Source organism: Nelumbo nucifera, chromosome 1 (genome assembly GCF_055504915.1).
Source record: "Nelumbo nucifera cultivar China Antique chromosome 1, China Antique-T2T, whole genome shotgun sequence".
Taxonomy (NCBI): Eukaryota; Viridiplantae; Streptophyta; class Magnoliopsida; order Proteales; family Nelumbonaceae; genus Nelumbo; species Nelumbo nucifera.
In genome coordinates, this window is record NC_142649.1 from 13,053,340 (window position 1) to 13,076,032 (window position 22,693).

Below are 22,693 nucleotides of genomic sequence, written 5' to 3' on the forward strand. Positions count from 1 at the left end.
TTTTACATATTATTTAAATATTTAAATAACTAAATATAACATAACTAAATTTTAAATTGTTAAAATAATGAAATTAAGTAATAAATTTAAAAAAAAATCTTAAAAGTATTAAATAATTATAATACTAAAATTTATAGTTTTTGAAATTGACTTTCAAAAAAATAATATTTATTAGTAATAATTTTACAATAATAGTGTACATTCATTATATGTATATACTAAAATTAATAGTTATTTGTTTTCAGTAATTATTTATTGAATTTTTGATAAATATGTTTTCAATAATTATTTATAAATCTATTTTTGTTTTTTATTTAACAGTAAGTTGTCAATAATTATTGGAGATTAAACAACTATTATTTAACTTTTGAAATTTAATTTATTGTAGTTTTGTAATAAATTTATTTTTAGTAATTATGTATTTTTTATAATTTATTGATTAATATTTATTAGAGATTAAACTATTCTTTGAGATTATACAATTTATTGACTAATTTAATATATTTTAAGTTTTTATTGTATATTTATTAGAGATCTATTGTTTTTTCATTGTAAATTTATTTTCAATAATTGTGTATTTTTGCTATAAATTTTCAATAATTATAGAAGATTAAACTATTATTATTTTTTAGAAATTAGACTATTAATTTAGCTGAAATTCAGAGTGTTCAAGGATTGGTTCAGTTCAGTTGCAAACTATTTCTTCAACCAAATTGTCCTGGTTAGGTTGGGAGTTTGTCACCCAAAACAATTGACCATTAGTGAAAACCTGCCAACTCGGGTTGTATCAGTTTAGGTCTATTTTCAGTTTGGTTTGTTTACTTAAAATTTAAATTTAAATTTAATAAATTACAATGTATTATTAAAGAAAATAAATTTATGATATAAAATACTTTACACTAAGAAATATGGAAATTTCTCACTCTTTTGTATTAAAAATTTATATTTAAAGTATAAAATATTAATATATATCTATGGTCGAGTCAGTTCAGTTTTGGTCAATTTACTAATGGCCAAATCGAAACTGACCTAAGTTGGTCGTGTTGGAAAATTGCTAAACCAAAACTGATAAAAAATACAAGAAAACCGACCAACTCGGGTCGTGTTCGATTGAATTTGTTATTAAAAAGTTAAAATACAGAACAATTACATAAACCTATGTATTTTTATTGTTTAACTTTGGCTTAACAAAGCTCGTGCATCGCATGGGTCCCCGCAAGTGATACTAACATATTCTATTAAGAACACGCCACAATACATAATACATTATTTTATAGCGGCATGTTTTGGAAACACACTACACCACAACCTAGAGACCATATGTTTTGGGATGAACCACACTTTTTCTAACCATATAAAAGAACAAGTCCTCCATTTGGTTGGGCAATCAAACTACAAATGGCCTCTCTATTCTAATAATAACGGATACATACCCCATGTTTCTAAATTTATAATTATCCCACTAGCCAAAATTTAAAATGAAGCAGCCATGATGTCAAGTGTGCAATGGCATAACTACCCTTAATGTTTTACATATATTAAGAGTAAATTTCTTAAACTACCCTTATGATTTAGTGAATTGACTAAGTATATCCTTACTGTTTGAAAATTGATTAACGCTATCCCTTACCCATTCCCATCTACTCTTTTCTTCAGCTTCTCTCCAAACCAACAATTCAGACTCAAGATCCCTATACAAGTATACAGCCTCATCAATCCCCACACACTTAGTGCTAAACCAGTTTCCTTTGCCCCCAAGAAACCTCTTTCCCAATTCCGTTGGCACCATTTCCACCAACACCCATTCATCTCCAGCTCCAAGCTCCCATATGCAAGCTTGTCCCTCACAGTCTCCCCCAACAAGCGCTAGCCTTCCCTTTCACCTCACTAGAGCTGCAAACTCCAATCGATCGGCCTTCGGCACCTTCACCTCCTTCCACAAACCAGTGCTCACCTCGAAGCCCATCACGCCATAGGCATGGGTAGATGTCATTCAATACAGAAACCCATCAGAGTATGCACTCTCATTTGGGGTCCAAATTGTCAGCCTCACCGCAAATTCAATCTGCATCCATCCAAGACTCTACCATTTATCAGCTCATGAGTCATACATTTCCATCGTGGGTTTATATGTAGTACCCCCACAGGTTGTCGTCGACATGCCTCCGGCGACGTAAACTCTGTAGGAGGAGAGAGCATCATCTCCAATCTTATCCACCCCAATCACGCCCATAGTTGGGCTGGTGTGTTGGGTGTTTAAGGTGGGAAGAAGTCTGTGACATCTAGTGAACAGGTTGCACAATTCTAATTGGAGGGGAGATGAGATGGCGGGTCTGTAGAGAGGGAGAAAGTGCCACCGATCAAGAGCTGGGTTGTGAATGTAGTAGGAGAGACTTCGATTGCACGAATGAACGGCAAGGAACCACGGAAGTTGGCATGGCCGGAGCTTCAAGGGAGGACAAGAAACAGAGCATTAATGCAGATACCAGTGCCGAAGTTATAACAAGGGTAAGTTGGGTATTTTTGAAAGTTATAATAGTCACATGATGCACATTTGAATGGTTTGTGATGGAACGTTATCGATAAGGTAAGTATTAGTCAATTGTCAGAAACAGTAATGGTAGCGTTAGTCAATTTTCGAACAGTAAAGGTACACTTGATCAATTAGCTAAACTATAAGGGTAATTTGAAGAAATTTACCCTATTTTCAAATACCAAATGTATTCAATTTTATATATTTCCAAATGCCAACCATACATAGTTTTTATATTGCCAATGTCACCCCATTCTTTCATGTTTAATCTATGATACCAAAATCCAAAAGAAGTCTAAAAGCTTCATCCTAGTTGGCTTTAATGTCATTTGCTTGGGCTAAATGTCCCGTAAACAAGTACATGTAAATTGAAGATGTAATTATCAATTTAAAATGTCCAAATAATATATCAAAAAGAGCAATTTGGTCCCTATAGAGATTCTTTTCTTTGCTTTTGATCTTTTGATTGGCCCTTAAAGTAGTTTGAGGGCATCATATGGTTGACAAAATTAAAAGTGTGATTATTAAGTATATAAGTGATAATATTTGTAATTATCAATAGTTTGTGGTAAGTGTGTAGTAATTTTAAGAAACCTTACCATATTGGATATTTTTATTTAAAAGGGAAAATTGTAAACATTTCCTTGAGTTTTTTTACAATCTTATAAGCCTCCCTTGCTTTATGAATCTAACGATAACCTCCCTAATAGTTTTGAAAAAGGAACAAATACCTCCCTTATGTTAGCTTTGTAGACAGAAAATGCTTATATAATGCATTAAATTTTGAGCAAATTAAAACTATCACCTTATACTGTGGGGTAGTGACATTTAGTTCCTTAAACTTTCATTTGCGATGAAGATCCCAAACTTTTAGATTCCAATATTTTGCTCCTCCATTAGCATTCTGTCCACTAATTCCAAAAAGATTCTCATGTGACTACCTTGTGTTTGTTAAACATTTCTAAATCCCAAAACTATCATTTCTTTAATTTGTGGGACCATTTTCTTTTTCTCTAGCATATTTGTATAGACTCTTTATTTATGTTTGTTTTTTCTTTCTCATCCAAAGTGGGTTAGAAAGAGATAATGTGCTTTGTCCTATCCATTTTTGTCATTTTGAAATGTTATCTTTTTGTTAATATGAATCTTGAAAGGGCATTTTAGTAAATTAACTTCTTCAACTAATCCAATTAATGGTAAGGTGACATATTGGAGTCTGAAAGTTTAAGGGGGTTTTGTGCAAATAAAAGTTTAGGGAGAAACTATCACTACCCCAAGTATAGGGTGGTAATAAAAAATTTACCATTAAAAATTTTCAAAACCTAGGTTTACCTTTAACCATCTTCATTTAGATATATATTTACTAAATACCCACAAAAGAATTAGGTTTCCTTCTCTTTATTTCACTTTAGCCTTTTTACCTTACTTCTAATAGAAAAGTAGAGAGAATTACTCTTTTGAAAGTTGTTGGGACCAATGGCCTTACCCAAAAGGGGGTGAATTAGGTAGATCTTTAAAAATTCTTTGACTATTAACAAGTCAAGCCAACTCTTCCTCTAAAACTAAAAGCTAAGCCTTCTTGATAATCAAATCCAAGATGTAGCGGAATAAAGGCTTAGTTTGTTAATTAGTTTAACAATTAATCAAGATGTTACTTTCAATGATTAACATAATTGTTGAAACAAGAGTTGCAACTACAAAACAAATGAACAAAATGATAGCAGGAGTTGCAAGAATTAGCAGTTAAATAGACATAAACAATAAGAATAAGTAACTGTTAACAAGATGATAACAACTGAAAGTATATGAATCAAATAAATATTGTAGCCTACTATGAGGTTAGTGGTACAACAAACAAACTGATAAATATAAATACTAAAAGTAAATAATTGTAGAAATTTAAATGGGCAATTTAAAGTAATAGAACAAAAGTAAATGGTATCTACACCAGTGGTGTGTGCCTGAAATGGTAGCTGGAGAGAGAGGACCAACTTCTAATAGGTAGCTGAGAAATGGACCAACTACAAGATATGATAGCTATGATAACGACCAACTATCAAAGTATAATAGACTCGAGATTCATGTAGTTTGTTAAATTGCTATCAAAACCTCAAGGACAGATCTAACTATAGAAAAGTAAATACAGTTGAATGATAAATGTGTAGCGAAAGTAGACAATTGTAAATGTAAAAGTAGAAACAAAGCAGTTAGAAGTAAATGGTTAGCAGTTGGAAGAAGTTAGCAAATGAAGCCGAAGCTATTGAACCATAGAGTTATTAAAGTTAATAAAATTTAGTAGGGTTAGTAGCTTAGTAGTTGCACTAAAGAGATCTTATATCTTGTAGATATAAAGAAAGAAAAACAAAATAAGATAAATGTTTGTAAAATCACAAAGATTCAAGTTATTAAAGTTATTTGATGATGTTAGCAAAGTTAGCAAATAAACAAACTGTAAAACTTGAAGAAAATAAACACACACATGGCACATAAGATTTTTATAGAGGTTCAACCAACTTTCCGCACATCCTCTACCTCAAACCACCACTAAGAAATTCCAATTGGCTTTTATGGGTGCTAAAAAGACCTAACCAATAGGCCTTTTGAAGGAATGAGAGATCCATCGTATGGACGCTCAAAGATTGCAGAATAAGGGGCGAATTTCAAAAAAAAAAAATTCTCTCCCTTCAATTGGGAATCACATTCTGTATTTAGAAAATCATATTTTCAAGGATCATTCTTAACCATAAATTGAACCAGATCTGAACCAAAAGGAGTAGGAGAGGATTATACTTGATACGGAGAAATAGTATCCCCCAACGAAAGTGTTCACGCCCAAGGAAGGATTCAAAGACTGTTCCCACTGAAGATGGCACAGTGCAGGATGAAGTAGAATCAGCAGTGTTCTTCTCCAAGAACTCTGTCATTCGTAAGAATCAACAGGATGACATGTGAGCAGAACTTCCTATCAATTCTTTCTCAAAGCACTGATGCCAAGATCGAATCTTGACTTCTCCCACAACTAGAGATCGAATTGGCAAACAGGGCGGCAAGAACAGAGAGGCGGCAAGAAAGAATTCTGCAGGGTTGCTTAATTCTTTCTTCTCTGATTTCAGCACTAAAGAGGATCTGAATGTGTGTCTCTCAAGGCTGCCACCCCCTTTTTCTTTTGTTAACCTAAAAGATCAGTTCCTAATCCAATTAGAAGCTGCTTATCCAAATCATATTTGGATAAGACCTCTCTTTAGGTGATAGGGGTAAACCCTTATCTTATCTGCAGATTAGATTAGCTTTCTCTTAATCTCATTAGGAGGTTTCTAGATCTGAATCACATTCAGATCTGGACTCTATGAGTGGATAGGGTCTTGACCCTATCCTATCTGCTAATCCATCTCAGAATTCGCCCCATTATTAACTAATAAAATAGCCTATTTCGAAATGGGCTTTAGGCCCATTAATCTTATGTGCTCACTTAACCTTCCTAACTACTGCCCAGTTGGGCTTCCTTGTATGGCGTGGGACCCAAGCATTGATCTACACATCAGCCACATGGGTTCAGCCCAGCCTTTGTTACAAGGCCTGGCCGAATACACTGTTAAGGACAGTGCACCCCCTGAAATCCATCAAATGAGCTCTATGGGTCCAACACTTACCCTAAGTGGTCCCTGGGCCAAGCCACCTTGTAACACTCAGGGACTGTGGGTAGATGCAAGATTAGCCCATCAGGTATTATCCTCAATGGTCTTACACTTAACCTCTTAGCCCATAATGATCATACACTGCCTGACAAGAGAGGACCTCTCCCTCGGCTGCAAGGAACAGTGTTGCACTCTCTACTTATATGGATCCCGGGAATTAAAACCTTTTTGCAAATCATTTCGAAACCATAGCATATATATATGTATAAATATATTTTGTAAAAACAAATCTCAACGGTTGAAATCGGCTGCCGACAGTCTTGGTTTCCATCAGTGAGAGTGCATCCCCGATCATTACCTTTGTCCGACAAAGGGGCTGATCCTGTCACTATGATCACCCACTCAGATGAATTCTTAGACTGTCCCAACATACCTAGGTTTTGACCCCCGCTAAGGATCTCACTGATTGGTATATCAAAGACACCCAATCCAACACCTAGTGCAGTATCATAATCGAGTCTAGGGGTCGGGTGTAACTTTCCAGTTTTGCCCATCAATCTCCAAGGTCCAGGGCAATACTAAAAATCTGGTCCAGTTCAAAGATTCAATTAATCCTACACTGTATGTGCCTAGGGTCTCACCCTGGCAGCTGAGACAGGCCACCCCAACCGACTTGGTGGCACCATAATGTCAGCCTTGTCAGGATAGATCTCCCCAGACCGACCCACTAGCTGTGAACATTCTAAACTAACACGAGTCTCATTAAGTGTCCAATTTAAGGGTATTACACAGAAACATACCAAGGGAACATGAATCAAATATGTACTTTTATTCATTTACAATAAACTCATAAAGTACATCATTCTGATTGAAGCTAAGGGCATACAAAACTGTCTAACACCTTTTTGGGTGCATGACCTTGTAGTTGGGCTTAACAAAAGGTGCCGATAAGACTTTGATGGTGTTTAAAAGCTTTGAACACCTACCTACTTATAGATATTTCTTTTATAGTATAATAACAAGTTTACAACAAGAGAGATCTTTAAGTAGGCAAATGTAACAATTACAAGTATAAACTAACTCAATTGCAAGAGTTTCTGTATAGGTGCTTAGTTCACAGAAGGGATTTACAATAGATGGGTGAGATTGTACAGGTCCAAAGGATTCTTAGTTTTACTCACCTCTCAAACTATTGAAGTCCAAAGATCTCTTCAAAAACAACTCTTAATAAATTGCTCTCTTTGAAAAACAGCTATACAAAGCCAATTGTGTTTTTTTGGGTAGTCAACTAGTCTTTTTAGACATGGCATTTTCATGCCTTGACTACAATTAATAGATTATGCCTTTTTGTTTTAGTTGATTACATATCGTAGTCTTAGAATTTTATGCCTCAATTGTTACAATTAAGCGACTATATATTTTGGGGTAGTCGACAATGTCTCATAGTTGCGATAAACTTGCCTCAACTGTCATAGTTAATCGACTATACATTTCTAAGTAGTCAAATACTCTATGAAGCTCGGTAATCTTGCCTAACAGACAACCCAACACTTAGAAACCTAAAAAATTCTTATTCTAAATATTTGGGATCTCTTCCATTAGTTTTCAAAAAAATATATATATATATATTTATTTTTTTTTCCGATTACAATCACTTGTTTAAGTTTAGAAAAAGCTTAGAAACCAAACCTTTGCTAACCACTGGTCTCTAAATTTGCCTATAATGAGTTTAATCTTGTTGACAATCAAAAAAGTGCATCATATACAATAGATTACATCAAGATCCTAAAAGATAAACACAATTTAAACACAACTTGATGTAGTTTTTTTTTCTTAATGAGTTGTTTTAGCAGATGACCTTTGAGCAACTCCAAAATCATTTAAGTTCCTAAATAGCCTTAATATGCTTGAATTACTTAGAGCTTCCTCAATTGGAGAGATGTGGTAATGGTGTAGAGATCATGAAGCTCGGGTAGTTAGCAAAGATTTCATTTTATCATCTTTAGTAGCATATATTTTTAGCACAAAGAAGTTTAATAAAGCTTATTGCACACTTAATCATGCCATTAGTATTCTCAATGAATTTGCTATCATCAAAACATGGGGTCAACAAGCATAAGGTAAAGTTGGTATTTTAAATTATATATGATAATGCCTTAATGGTAATATGGGTTCTTGGACTCTACAACATGAACACTCTTTTTTAATTGCCAAATCAACGAAAAAAGTTCTTGGACTCTGATTTTGAAAGGCCAAAACAAGTTGGTTTTGTTTTAAAAAACAATATATGTTTTTGGAACCATTTAAATAATGGTTTTGAAAACAAAGACAAATTTTGAAGTATAGGAATTATATGATTTATGGAACATGATATTAGATATCTTCGTGAAAACATGGTTTTGAAACAAAAAATTCAAGAACATGCTTTTGCCTTTGTGGCTCCAATTTGAAAACCAAAATAAAAAGAAAAAAAAAAACACATACACAACCAAGCAAATGTTTTTAATTGTTTTTTTGTCATGAGAAACAATTAATTTCATTTCATGTTGCATAATGTTCCTACTTAGAGGTGTAAATCGGGCTGTGCCGCTCGCGGCCTAGCATGAATTTGGACTGGCTCGGCATGACCATGTGGGCCGTGCTAGGCCTGGGGTTTTAGGTCCATGGCCCGACATGACCAAGCGGGCCGTGCTGCTCGTAGACCACAGGCCGGCACGACCTAGCTTGCAGCTCGGCCCATCACGGCCCGACACTACCCATATATATATATATTTTATATGTATTTATATATTTTTATATATAATTATATAATATTATATAAATTATAATTATATAATAATATATAGTATACAATATATTAATAAAATAAATAAATAAATATATATATATATATTTTAAATTTATTATACTAATTTATTTAATTATTGCATATATAAGCAATTTTATGCACAAAATTCATATAAAATTAAAATTTTGTTTTTTTATCAACTTTTTTAAATAAATAGATTTGGCCCGATGCACGGCTTGACCTGGCCCAAGGCTCGGCCCATGGGTTAGCCTGGCCCGAGGCACAACACGGCACGACACGGGCCTGGGTCGTGGGCCGCGCTGGGCCAACCCCCAAAATTTTTACCAGAGAGGGTGGCATGTTCCACACTTTGCGTGGGCCACCCACGGGCTATGGCATGCCGGCCTGGCATGGCCCACTTTACACCTCTATTCCTAATGTACATGTTACTCATAAGTGTGAGGTGTTTCCCCAAAAAGAAAGGGTAAATTAAAAATTACCACCTTCTACTTTGGGGGTAGTGGCACTTTAGCCTCTAGAACTTCTATTTGCCACAAAAATTAATCCAGATGAAAAGAAAACAAGGGTGATAATTTGTAATTTACCTAAAAGCAAAAGAAAACAAGGAAAATGTTGGAGAATTGGGCTCACCTTTTTCACCAACTAATTGTGGCTTAATTGGTTGACTCTTTGACTTCTTGTAGTAGAGATTTGAGATTAAATCCCCCTGCCGTGTCAGGGTTGGGTTGGAGGGGGGAAGGGGTTAAGAGGATGAGGGATGAGGGATGAGCTACCTCCGTTGTGCAGCACCTTATTCAAAGTGGTAGTAGCTACATATTAGTGATAGGGGTAAAACGTTTATGACAATCATAATGACCTCTCTTAAAGGTTTTTTTTTTTTAACAAAAACCTCTCATGTAATATAAAAAAAAAACTACAAAAATCTCTCATGTAATATAAAAAAAAATTACAAAAATCTCTCATGTAATAGGGGTAAAAGTAAATGTCCATCATAAGGACTTCAATGCATCAGGCCAACATTGTACATTGTCTGTATAATAGAAGGGAGGTAACTAAAGTTTTTTCAAACTTATAAGGAGATTTTTATGAAAAAGAAACGTCAGAGGAGCTTTTTATGATTGTCAAAAATCTCAACGGAACCATCAAAATAATAATGGCCAACGTTACAAAAACTCGCGTGCGACAGTAAAATCGCGTAAGCCGTCCTCTGGAGACAAAAGGTTCGAGCTCGTGAGACGGGCGGATACGACTAGGAGGCCCACCATAAGCCCATAAGCTAAGAAGGTCACCCTTTTCGCCTCTTCTCTCCCCTTCTCTCTTCTTACTTAACAGAGTTTAGTGCCATTTGACGCATCGACTGTGATAGCTTTCTCTGCCTGTAATTTTCTCAAACATCGTATGCCCATTAAGTTGCTGCGTTTTGAAACAGACAGAAATTGATAAAGGAATTTGTACAGATTTTTCCCAAGGAAGCGTTAAGAGATCTGATGGGTCGACCTCCACAGAGCGGAGCCCCGGCTTTTCGTTTTACACCGAAGGAAGTAAGGATTTCTTATGCTTGTTTTCTTCCTCTTTTGTGGGGCTTGGTTCTTATCGTAACATCGAAAATCCCAGATGGGTTGCTGTGTTTTCAGATTAAAATTTTGGTACTTTTAGTAATAACTGTTTATTTTGATCATCCGGCTGCTTTGTTGTACTTTGGGCTTGAGGTTATTTAGGTCTATGTTTGAAGGTTGTATGCGCTGCCTCTACTCACCTTCCCCATTTAATTTCTCTCTCTCCCCCTAAAACTAATTTTAATAGAACAAAGGAGTCTTACAGAGAGAACAAGAGAGGTAATAGCCTGGTGGATTCATATTGCCAGCATCACGCCAACTAAACTAAAAAGCGGAGAAGGAAAATGAAGGAAAGAAGAAAATGAAAATGAAGGAGAGTTAACCGTTATACTGATTCATGTTTTCGTTATTAGAGTTGGGTGAAGTTTGAAAAATTTAAGTGGGCGCCTTTACTGGAGCTATGGTTATGCCATTTTGTAGGACTAAGTCATTGTGGACTCATTGTCATCTGATGACTTTCTTCTTTTTTGTCCTCATTTCTGTTTTTTTTTTTTTTCCTGGATTTGCTGGTTTTGAGTTGCTCTTTTCTGAGGTTTTGGTATTTTTGATATGACCATAGTGGTTAAAATCTTTGGATCTATGATAACATTCATGATTCAATCATTCAAATCACATATTCCAAGGTTTTTTGATTGAAATCATATAACTGAATCCTTTTCTGAAAAGTATCAATTGATAATTTGTTGAATATATGGTCGAATTCATGAATCTTATGGTTTATCCCCATAACTACCGGTTTTCTTTTAATTTTCTCAAGGGACTTTTCTCCTAAATCATTGCTAGACAAAAATACTTAAGCAAGGGGTGGGGTCACGGGAGAGTAAATATTTTGGGCACATTTGTAAGGAAAAGAAAAAGAAAACTAAAGGGTAAAGAAAAAGAAATCTTGGGCACATCATCATCCATGCCTTATCCCAACTATATGGGGTTGGCTACATGAATCCTGTTTTGCTAATCCGTTCTATTTAAAATTATAACTGTTACATATTAGTGCTTAAATCTTTTCTTACTACTTCTACCCATATACCTTTTGGTCTAGCCCGAGCTCTTCTGTCCCTTTCAATGTGTAACGAATCACTTCTTTTAGCTGGCGTAGTTGGTGGTCTTCTATGCATGTCTCCGTCTCCAAAGTCCAAACCATCTTAGTCTACTCTCTCTTATTTTATCACCTATTGGATTTGGAGCTACTCCTAGGTTCCTACTGATAACTTCATTCCTAATCCTATCCTTTCTTGTTTTTCCACTCATCCATCTTAGCATTCACATTTTTGCCACATTCATTTTCTAGACATGTTATTTCTTGGCTTCCCAACGTCTGCTCCATACAACATAGCTGGCCTCACAACTGTTTTATAGAAATTTCTTTTTAATCTATTTAAAGATATAACTATTAAATATTAGTGCTTAAATCTTTTTTTACTACTTTTACCCATATACCTTTTGGTCTACCCCGAGCTCTTCTATCCCTTTAAATAGATTAAGAGAGTTTCTGAGGCGTACACTTCAGGTGCAAGAGGTGTATGCCTCATATGCTTTTTTCATGAGGTGTGCTAGAGGTGTATGCCTCATGCACCTCATGAACACCTCACATAAAAAGACAAAAAAAGGAAAAGAAAGAAAAAAAGAAAAAAAAAGGAAAGGAAAGAGAAGGGAAAGAAAAAGAAGAAAACCATGGGAATGCCTCTTACGTTTTGAACTATGCCTCACGCCTCTAGGTAGTGGAATGCCTCACGTCATGTCTCCGTGTTTTAAAACATTCCTCTAGGCATTCTACTACCTAGAGGAATGTTTGAAGTGCCTTAACTCATTCCTTAACTGCCAAATTATTCCCTCCCCTTTCTTTAGCCAGTTTACCATAGTTTTTTTAGCCCCCTTCAACAACCAACCTATCAATCCCCATTTCTTTGGATTTTTCAACACCAAACACTGCTGCCTTCATTCTTGAGCTCATTACATCATCACCTTGCTGAATAGGACCCGAGAACATGGCTAGCATATTTCCATCCTCAACCCTTATTACCCCACCAATGCCGATGGCCCTGGATTTCCAAAACATTTCCCATCAAAATTTAGTTTCTTCCACCTAACATCCAGAGGGGACCATGATGCAATCACAATAGTTTTCCTAGTTGCAATGTTTGCAATTGTTCCCCAAGACCTGAAAAAGTCTTTTGTCTTAAAATCAACAAATAAATTTAGTGTTTTCATCCAATGCGCCACCCTTCGAGTTATCACTTCAATTACAACTTCTTTGCTTCTTTCTTTGTCATCAAAGATCCTCAAATTTATTTCTTCCCAAATTGTCCAAACAACTGTTGCTCTAGTGCATCTTCCCATGATTCTGCCTCTCCTTTTAGAACACCTGAAGGAGTGAGACCTAAACAGGCTTTCCAAATTAGCAGGAGGAATCCATCTACAACCAAACACAGACGAAAACCATTCCCAAATGAAGTTAGCAAAGGGACAGGAAATTAAACGATTAAAAGCAATCCCACCATCTAGATTACATAAGGAGCACCAATTTGGGGACAAGCACCAATTTGGCCTTTTTCTTTGAAGCAAATCACAGGTATTGACAGAGCCATGGAACACTTCCCAACAGAAAACACCGACTTTAGGAGGAAAAAGGCGAAGCCAAATCTCCTTGACAGGGAAAGAATGAGAGGAGGATGTGGCAACAAGAGAGTTCAAGAAGGATTTTCAAGAGAAGGACCCAGATTGATTAAGTGCCCAAACTCTAGAGTCTGAGCCACTGTCCCCCAACACCACTGCATTCAACAAGTTAATCAAAGTGGAGACGAGACACTAGACAGTACAGATTCTCTCAGATTTCCAACAAAACCTAGATTCCAATTCAAGTTTGTAGGTGAAGAGGAAGAGCTAATAAAATCGCTAATGGGTTTTCCTTTAAGACTGGAAAGAGCAAAAAGGGAAGGGAACACTTCGGACAGGGGGAACCGGGAATCCCCAATCCAAATGTCCTCCCAAAATCTGATTTTTTGACCCAAAACCAATCATACCTGATGTGAGGAAGGAACAAAGGAAGAATGCCATGGATGGCCTTCCAGGGAGCAGCCAAAGTAGCTCTGTGCAAACAGCCTGCATCCCAACCATTGCTTGACAGCATTCCATATTGGCATTTTGTCGAATACCATTACCTCCATCCTCTTGTTCCATTGCATAGGGACTTGCAAAGATAAATCCTGATGTTTACATCCCTAATTGGTTGATCAGTTGCTGAAGGGGTAACTTCTTCAACTATTTGGCAATCCCCGTTTGTTGTATTTGTTGCCGCTTCAGACTTGTTCTCGATAACCTTCTTGACAATCTTCTTTGCTGAATCAATGGTAACTCCAATGAGGGATTCCCTCCCTATTTCATGAACGCCTATTTCATCTTTAGCAGATTCCCTTTGCTCTACTTTGAGGCCTCTTTCACTTCATTCCTTTTTTCCTTTATTTCGTCCTCTACAACCTTTAATTTCTCCTTTGGATCTTTCTGATCCTTTGAATCCTTTTTCTTCAATTCAGCCTGCAATCTGCCTTTTCATGTCCATGCTTATAGCAATAGCAAGGTCCAAAGTATCGATACACCCTAATATGATGCAAGAGGTGTACCAGTACTTTGAACCTTGCACTACCTTTTTTTTGTTTTTTGTTTTTTTTTGAAAACCATGACAGGAGATAGGTCTTAGGCCGATTTACCCTTGAAAAAGGACAAAACCCCAAAACAACCCTGTTTTATGTATCTATGGCCCACTGGTACGATATGTATCGGCTGATACAGGCTGAAAAGTGACATAATTTTTATTGATAAAAAAAGCATGACGAAAATTTGAACCTTGAGCAATAGGTGCTGTAGAGAGGCAGGTTCTCTTATTTGATCTTTTCCCAAAAATCCTCTTTATCTCTTTTACCATCCCAATCCAAACACGTGAAGAGAATTCCTTTAACAAATCCTGCTCTATGCAAACCTTGGCATTATCTAGCTTCAGCACTTGTCCTACAACCTGTGCAGTGGATTTTAAAAGCATTTTGTTGTATAGATTAATAGAAAGCATAGGAAAGTTGATCCAAACAGGCACAACAATAGACTCGCAGCCGAGCTCTAATCCTGGAATCTATTTCAGAACATGAAACAAGAAAGGGGACCAGGAAGTGTTTGGGATGAGAACAAGAGGTCAGAAGGCTGACAATGGCTTCTTAAGTACTAAAGGAAGTCCAGTGGCTTGAGTGATTGGTGGATGGTGGTGAGGGAGGAAAGGTGAAGCTGTATCGATGGAGGCGAATACCCAGGGAACAGTGGTATATGGAGAACTAAAGAAGGTTGGCTCCAGTCAAGCGATTCAAGCCCAAGAAACTTTAAGTGGAGGGAATGACTACGAAAGGGTGAAGCAGGTCAATTTTTCTTAGTTTGGAAAATTCTGGAGAGTTTGGGGGAGAGGGGGACGTTGAGGAAGGGCAGGAGGGGGGGAGGTGAGGGGCCTAGTGACTTAATCGGGTGAGAGGGATGAAGGTGTAAGAGTGGAAGAAGAGAGGAAAGAATTCTTCTACTAGAAAAGATACAACAAATAGAGGTTTCAGCTTCTTCAAGGGATGGTCTATGGTGGAAAGAGTGTAGGGATGGAAAGTTTATAGTGAAGTCTTTCTATCTGGATTTAGTCAAAGATCAGCTGGATTCAGGTCAGGTAGAAGCAGTTTGGGGTAATCTGGTTCCTCCTAGAGTGGAAGCTTTTACATCGTTGGTAGCCTTGGACAGTATTCTAACTTCGAACCACTTGAAAAAGAAGGGGTTTCAACTTGGCAAGCTACTGTTACCTTTGCTGTTCAGGAGAGGGGAGTCCATTTGCTTCTTGTTCTACTCATGCAAGTTTGCAATTTTTTTACGGAAATTATATTCTATCCTTTTTGGGATTAGTGTTTTCCAGCCAAGGACATTAGCTGAATTGTTCTCTTCATGGCCAAGGTTCAATGTAAGCAGGAAAGCAAGGATAGTTTGTAGTTGTATCCCATTTGCTGTGTATTGGGTTATCTGGAATGAAAGGAACAGGAGATTGTTTGAAAACAAGTCTAAAAACATTGAGCTACTGGTGGCCTTGGTTGGGCAATTTGTGTCGGATTGTGTTTTGGTGCTCCCTGAATTTGAACAAATTAGCAGATCAGACTTGGGGGAGAATTTTTATGAATGTTCTTGAAATTCAGAACTGTAATAGTGAACATTTTGTCTTTTCTGGTCCTTAGTTGTTTTGTATTGGTAAGGTGCCATCTTCTCACCTCTTAACTTGTACCTCTTTTTCTTATAACAAAAAATTTCTTTCTTCAAAAATAAATAAGAACAGAGGAAAGGGGGTCGGCTCAGGTGGAGGTTTGCAACTTGGACATGTCTTTGGATAATGGCACATGGATTCTTTCAGGTGATGTGATGGCTGGTTTGGAGAAAAGAGCAGGCGGGCAGGTTTGAGGTTACTAATAAAGTGGTTGAAAAGGATCTGTGGAGAACTTGGAGGTTGAACATCAGACTCGGGCATTTGATTCATGTCTATCTCTAGCCGAAGTCGAGGAAGTGATGATTGGTAGGATAGGAGTTGACTTGGGCCGTAGAAGGAAGGTGGTTAAGATTGAGGAGATTGCTAATAGAGTCGATGTTGACATGGATGTTAAGAATCCTCGAGGCTCAAGTTTCTCTCATATTGTGCATGTTACTAAGGCGTTTTCGCAGTTGAGGGATGGTGTTGTGGGGGCAGGGCCTACAAACAGGTACAAAAGGATATTTAGGAGAAGAGGAAGGAAGCCAAAGGTGCCGGTGTCTGAGACAAGCTGTGCGGGGGATCAAGTTTCTTTGTAAACAAAAAAGCTGGCAGGGGCTATCAATTCTGAGAAGGAAGGAGGATAGGCTCAACTTTGAGAAGGAGGTACACAGGCTTTGTTTCTATTTGATAAGCCGTTAAGGCAAGGAAGTATGCCCATTGAAGACCTCCCTAACAGAAATGTTGAGGTGGGTAAGGGGCTCGGTTTGTTTTCTGGGGAGGAGAGGACTGTGGTAGAAAAGTTGTTGTATTTGCAAAGAATGAGGGAAGAGAGGGCAAGGTATCTCTTAGCAGGAGAAGGTGGAGAAAACTGGAATGAGGATGATTTAAGGCAGGAGGAAGTGTTCGAAGGGGAGGATTAAGGTGCTTGTGGTCTGAGTTTTTTTTAGTTGAAGGTTTGTTTTGTTTTTTTTTTTTTTTTGGAATGATGATGTTTTGAATGGTTCTTGTATTGGGGGTGTGTGGTTTTGCAGTTTGATTTGTAGGTTTGATCTTTTGTTCTTCTCTTGGGTGATTCCTTATCACTTTCTCGTTGTACTTTGTTTTGCGTTTAATGAAATCCTTCTCTTTTATTCTTCATTTTTTTTAATGGTAAAGGCTTCACGAATCCAAATCCTAAGGCTCCACCAGGGAAGGTCTCCCATAAACACATTTTCCAACCAATACCAAAGAGAAGACAAAGAAATATTGATGTTAGGCTCGGTAAAAAGAACAGTCTCCCTGCCCTTCAATGGTAAACTCTTCTATGGTATCTCCAACATTGGAGGGTCCAAGATACTCAGGAAAGGATTTGATGCATCATTTTCCTTGTCCTATTGTATTATGCAAAAGACAGCTGTAGTTTTATCCTTGTTTGTGTTAAACTCACCAGTTGGGCCAGAGAAATCATGTATCACTTGCCATTTTCTAACCCCCAAAGCACCAATTGTTCTCCATGGACCTGGGATTCTGATCAAATTCCTGTCAAAGTTTAACTTTGTTGTATATACATAATTACATATGGAGTTTCCCTCATAAAAGTGGGTAATGCATCTCAAAGAGAACATATCCTGGAATTTCTTTGGATTACAAGGAATACTTGTTTCAGTAACTTTGGACTCAAATTGGTAATGAAAATTTGCCCTGAAACTCATAAAAACTGTAACCACTCTTTAATATGTAAATAAAAAGAAAGGAGAAAAAGAGAGTTAAAAGAAAGGAGTTGTATGGGACTGAATTTCTGCAATGTAAGTGCATCACTCGTGCAACTGCTTAAAAGAAAGGACTCTCAAGTGATTATTTCCTGGACAAAGTTTCACAGCCAAAATCCTTGGGTTTACAGGCATAGGATCAGGAAAATTGAAAGCTTCACAAGGGAATTAAATGTTACTTTTAAATGGGTGAGAAGAACTGCAAATGGCATGGCAGATGCTTTTAGCTAAACAGGGGGAAAATAGGCAGCAATTATTCTGGGCTAAATTGTAAGGCTGGGTTTGGGGGCTGCAGTTCTAGTTGTATTTGATTATTATTCTATGGTTGCGAGTAACTTACCCAAAGATTTGTAACCCCAAGTTTAATAAAATCTACCTTTACTGATAAAAAAAAGGTAACTAATATAGACTCTTCGATTCTGTGTTTAATTCTCTGCAATTGTATGAGAGTCTCATGAACACCTATGACTCTTAGGCTCTCTAACCATGCTATTGATGAAATTGGCAGCTACTATTTTGCTGAATATGTCAGTGACTTATTCCGCTTTTGGGATATGATCCTTCAAGTCTCAGACAACCCTATTTTTATCTTATGTGTTTACCATTGAATTGCTCTGTAACTCAAACAGGTTTGTAACATTGAGAATTGAACTGATGTCTAATACATTAGGAATTTCAGTTTCATAGATGTCCTCCCTAGTTTTAATTGTTTTTCCTTTTCCGTTTTACTTTTGAAACTAGGACAGATTTTTTATGCTTTAGTTTATTACAATTAGTTTAACCTAGTTGGTGATAGGTCTATAACATTGAGAATTAACTGATGTCCAATACATTGAGATTGTTGTGGCAATCAGTGTTTTAAAAGCGCAAGGTGCAAAAAAGGTGCAGGGACCAATTTCAGTTTCATAGATGTCCTCCCTATTTTGTAGCATTGAGAATTGAACTGATGTATAATACATTAGGAGTTTCAGTTTCATAGATGTCCTCCCTAGTTTTAATTGTTTTTCCTTTTCCGTTTTACTTTTGAAACTAGGACAGATTTTTTATGCTTTAGTTTATTACAATTAGTTTAACCTAGTTGGTGATAGGTCTATAACATTGAGAATTAACTGATGTCCAATACATTGAGATTGTTGTGGCAATCAGTGTTTTAAAAGTGCAAGGCGCAAAAAAGGTGCAGGGACCAATTTGTGCCCAAGGAAGGCGAGGCATGCGCCTTTTTCAAGCAAGGCGCAAAAATACAAAAAAAAAGCTAAAAATAAAAAAGTCAGAAAATTCAAAAAATGCAAAAATATATTAAACATAATATTAATAAAAAAATACAAACTTAAATTTTAAAATAAATGTTTTAAAAAGCCTATTATCTAAAATTAAAATCCATAAACAAAACATTTAAAGCATATTCAAATGAAAATTTAAAAATAAAATTAAACATATAAAACATTTTCAAGCATGTAAAACCCACAATCTCTTTTTTCCTCGATTGCGTTACTTCAAGTAGCTAACGTGATGTAAGACATATTACATTCCTGATTTTACGAGCTGCCTTTGTTCCATGCCCCTTGAGGCAAGCCCAAACAAGTCCATGTTAGGGTGTTTAACTCTTACTTCCCACAATTTTATAATTTTAATTGCTTTTTAAGAAGATATTTTAGTAGGATGAATGAATAACATTAGCAAATAGGGGATTCTCGGAGTGTGGTGTGGCATGGGGGTTTGGGGGCCAGTTGCTAGGTTCGAAAAAAGCAAAAAGCGTGAAATTTTCAAAAGAAGCATGCCTAGGCGCATGCCTCGTGCGCCTTTTGAAAGGGCTGGCCAAGGACCTAGGCGTAGCACATACCCTAAAATGTGCCTTGCCTGTGCGTCTAGGCGTGCCCTTTAAATCACTGGTGGCAATATAATTCTAAGTTATCCAGGCCTGGTGGGTCAAGGTACCCATTAAGGGCTGAACTTTTGGCTTTAGTTGAAGGATTAAAGCTGTTTGGCTATTGTATCCTGACAAAGGTGGTGAGGAAGATAGAGAAATTTATGATGGATTTTCTATGGGAACTGGGGGAGGATAGAAAGGGCCACTTGGTGAAATGGGGCATGGTTTGTAAATCTTGGGAACAGGGAGGTTTGGAAATAGGGAACTTGGTTCATGGAAATACTGCTCTGATAAGTGGCCTTGGTGATTGCCCCTAGAAAGAGGCAGGTTATGGCTAGGGATGGCAACAGGGGCGGGTTTGGGGAGGGAGGGTTTTGTAAATTCTAGACCCTACCGCCTCCCTAAACCTCCCAACCTGTACCCCCCCAAAACTTGTAGTGGGTTGGATTTTGAGAATCCAAACCCTCCCCGCACATGAAAATGCAAAACCCTCCTTGACTTTACCCTCTCCGCATTCAAGGGTAGGGCGGGTTGGGTTTAGAACCTGCATCTAATTTCCTATTATTTATTGTTTTATATAAGTAATAAATAAGTAAAATAATATGAAAAAACAGCAAAATTTCCAATTATTTGATTAAGACCTGTGCAAAACACATAAACTATCAATTATCCTTCACATGGTGTTGCAGAAAGTTCTACAGATTACGTGGTCAAAACACTAAGAAAAAGGGCGATGGAGAAAGGGCGAAGTGACTAAGCATTCTAGGCAGTGAACAGGTGGAAGTTTGAATTGAACATCCAAGCAAAAAACTTGTTTGAACTTGGAAGGGCCAGAGGTAGAAACTTGCTAAAAATCAGAGAGGATAGGAAGGTGATGATTCTATTACATGAGGAAGCTGTGCTGTGGTTGAAAGGGTTTATTTATGGAGTACTCAACTCCATCAGGACAGCAGGATGGAGAAACTCTTTTGGAGGTTTTAAGGAAAAAGGTATGAAGTTGAGTTGAGGAGTAATGGGAAAGGATGGTTCATTACCATTACAGAATATTTTTCTGATGGGAAACAGATGGTATGCATACTGGAAGGGGCCAGAGGTAGAAACTTGCTAAAAATCAGAGAGGATAGGAAGGTGATGATTCTATTACATGAGGAAGCTGTGCTGTGGTTGAAAGGGTTTATTTATGGAGTACTCAACTCCATCAGGACAGCAGGATGGAGAAACTCTTTTGGAGGTTTTAAGGAAAAAGGTATGAAGTTGAGTTGAGGAGTAATGGGAAAGGATGGTTCATTACCATTACAGAATATTTTTCTGATGGGAAACAGATGGTATGCATACTGGAAGGGAAGCAGATACAGGGTTGGATATCATTCGCAGATAAGTTACAAGTTACAACAGTTCCTTGTCTCCGGAAACAGGAACTCAGAGAAAGAACAAGAACCAAACTCAGAAGATAGTCTCGAGCATAATCAGAGCCAGTTACCAGTTGATGTAAATGATGGGGAAAAGGAAAAGCAGACCTCAGCTCTTCAGGTTGGAGCGGTTGTAAGTTCATGTGTGATGAAGAAGGTGATGATTGAGGTTGAGCAGAGTGATTGGAGGAAACTTTAAGACACAGCGGTGAATAAATAAATTGGAACTGGAAGCTGAGGTAGCTTTAAAACCATTCTCAGACAGGAAGGTGATTCTGTTCGTCGGTGATGAAGTAAATTGGGGCTTCACAGCTTTTGACTTCGAAGAGGGCTGGTTCAAGTTCAAAACCGGAAGCCGTTGTGTAATGAGATGGAGCATTTCTCAGGCAGCTTCTTGTTAAAACTGTTAGGACCACTGTTCCACCTATGGAATGAGAGTTCACACTGGAGAATATAGTGAGGATGCTGGGGGGAGCCGAACACCTATAGAATGAGTCCAGCAGGAAGGTTTCAAGCTCCTGCTGGAGCCCCCACCTCTTGGTTTTACCAAACTGAGTTTTGATGGCAGCAGCATGGGCAACCAAGGGCCTTCCGGAATAAGGGGGAGTTATGAGGGATGAAAAAGGGAATGTGATAGCCATGTTTTCTGGCCCAATTGGAGTGGGAGACTCATTGAGGGCTGAGATTTTAGCAGCTCTGGAAGGGGTTCAAAGGGCTAAAGATCTGCACTTAAACAAGCTGATCATAGAAGGAGGCTCTGAGACTGTAGTGAACTGGTTAAAAGAAGACAACTCAAGACTTTGGAGCTACTGAAATGAAAAGAGGAAATATAACTGGCTGACCAAGGACATACAAATTTGATGAACATGGGTAAAGAGAAGTGAATTCTTTTGCAGATGGCTTAGCTAGGGAAGGGGTGAATAGGAGTTCTGTTTTCGCGGTTCAGTTGTAATTGCTCTTGTATTTTGGGTGTTTAGTGACAGTTGTGGGGGGTTAAGATATTTTAGCTCCCCTTCTATGTATTATCACTCCTTAATCATCTAATGAAATCTCTGTTATTGATAAAAAAAAGAAATTCAAAATATTATTAAACTCAACACCTAATACATAAAATTCATAGGTTTTCCAACAATATGCAGGTTGGGTTTAGCCTAATACCATACCCCACCCATACCCATTGTTAAGTCATGGGCTGTTAAATCATTTATCACTATTTCAACCCATGTTTTATTGGCCTACTTGTAGTAGCTCTTCCAGACAAAATTTATTTTAGGGAAAGAGAAATGCTAAGACCAACTTTACTTTTTAGGTGTTTGATGTGCCTAAGGGAGCCAATCCCCTATTGAAATCCGAATTTTGGTTTTAGCTCTGTTCTTCACAAAGTTTTCTGTTCCCCCGCAAAGCCGTGGAAGTCTGATAGTGTTAAAAGTTAGAACTGGGGCCCTGGCTACTTTTCCTTCTTGTTTTTTTTTTCAATGTGCCTTGAGAAATGGCTTGACTCTTGGGTTCTAATCAGACTTATATTTTTGAAGCCACTATTGGTGGAAGCAATGCTCTGAAGTTCTAAATGCATTGCTGATAAGAAGTGGAAAGGCTTGTAATGACCTTACCGTTTTATTGTACAGAATGAATTCCACTCTCAAATAAGTCACATCATCCACTGATGCTGATATTGTAGGTGAATATCATGTATCCTGAGAACCCCTTACACCTTGAATCTTCCTTAGTGTTCCTAATGTAAGATTTCAAAAATTTATGATGGTTAGATGCATGACCTGCATGCTTTTGAGGCATAATGAGGATGCTTGAAGTTGACAAGAGCATAATG

At 37.3% G+C, this 22,693-nt stretch overlaps 1 protein-coding gene and 1 pseudogene across 3 annotated transcripts in view; one reads left to right on the forward strand and one right to left on the reverse strand.

Moving 5' to 3' along the window:
* Nucleotides 1-1,564: 1,564 nt before the first annotated feature.
* Nucleotides 1,565-7,641, reverse strand: LOC148802918 (F-box only protein 6-like; annotated as a pseudogene).
* A 2,518-nt stretch (nucleotides 7,642-10,159) lies between these two features.
* Nucleotides 10,160-22,693, forward strand: part of SHH2 (DNA-BINDING TRANSCRIPTION FACTOR 2) — a 45,264-nt gene continuing 32,730 nt past the window's right edge. Inside the window, exons 1-2 of one of the 3 annotated variants that reach the window (XM_010276866.3) lie at nucleotides 10,160-10,261; nucleotides 10,435-10,518. In XM_010276866.3, coding sequence (XP_010275168.1) covers nucleotides 10,465-10,518 — 54 coding nt within the window. In that variant the 5' untranslated portion in view covers nucleotides 10,160-10,261; nucleotides 10,435-10,464. The other 2 variants (XM_010276865.2, XM_010276869.3) reach the window with 2 other exon arrangements.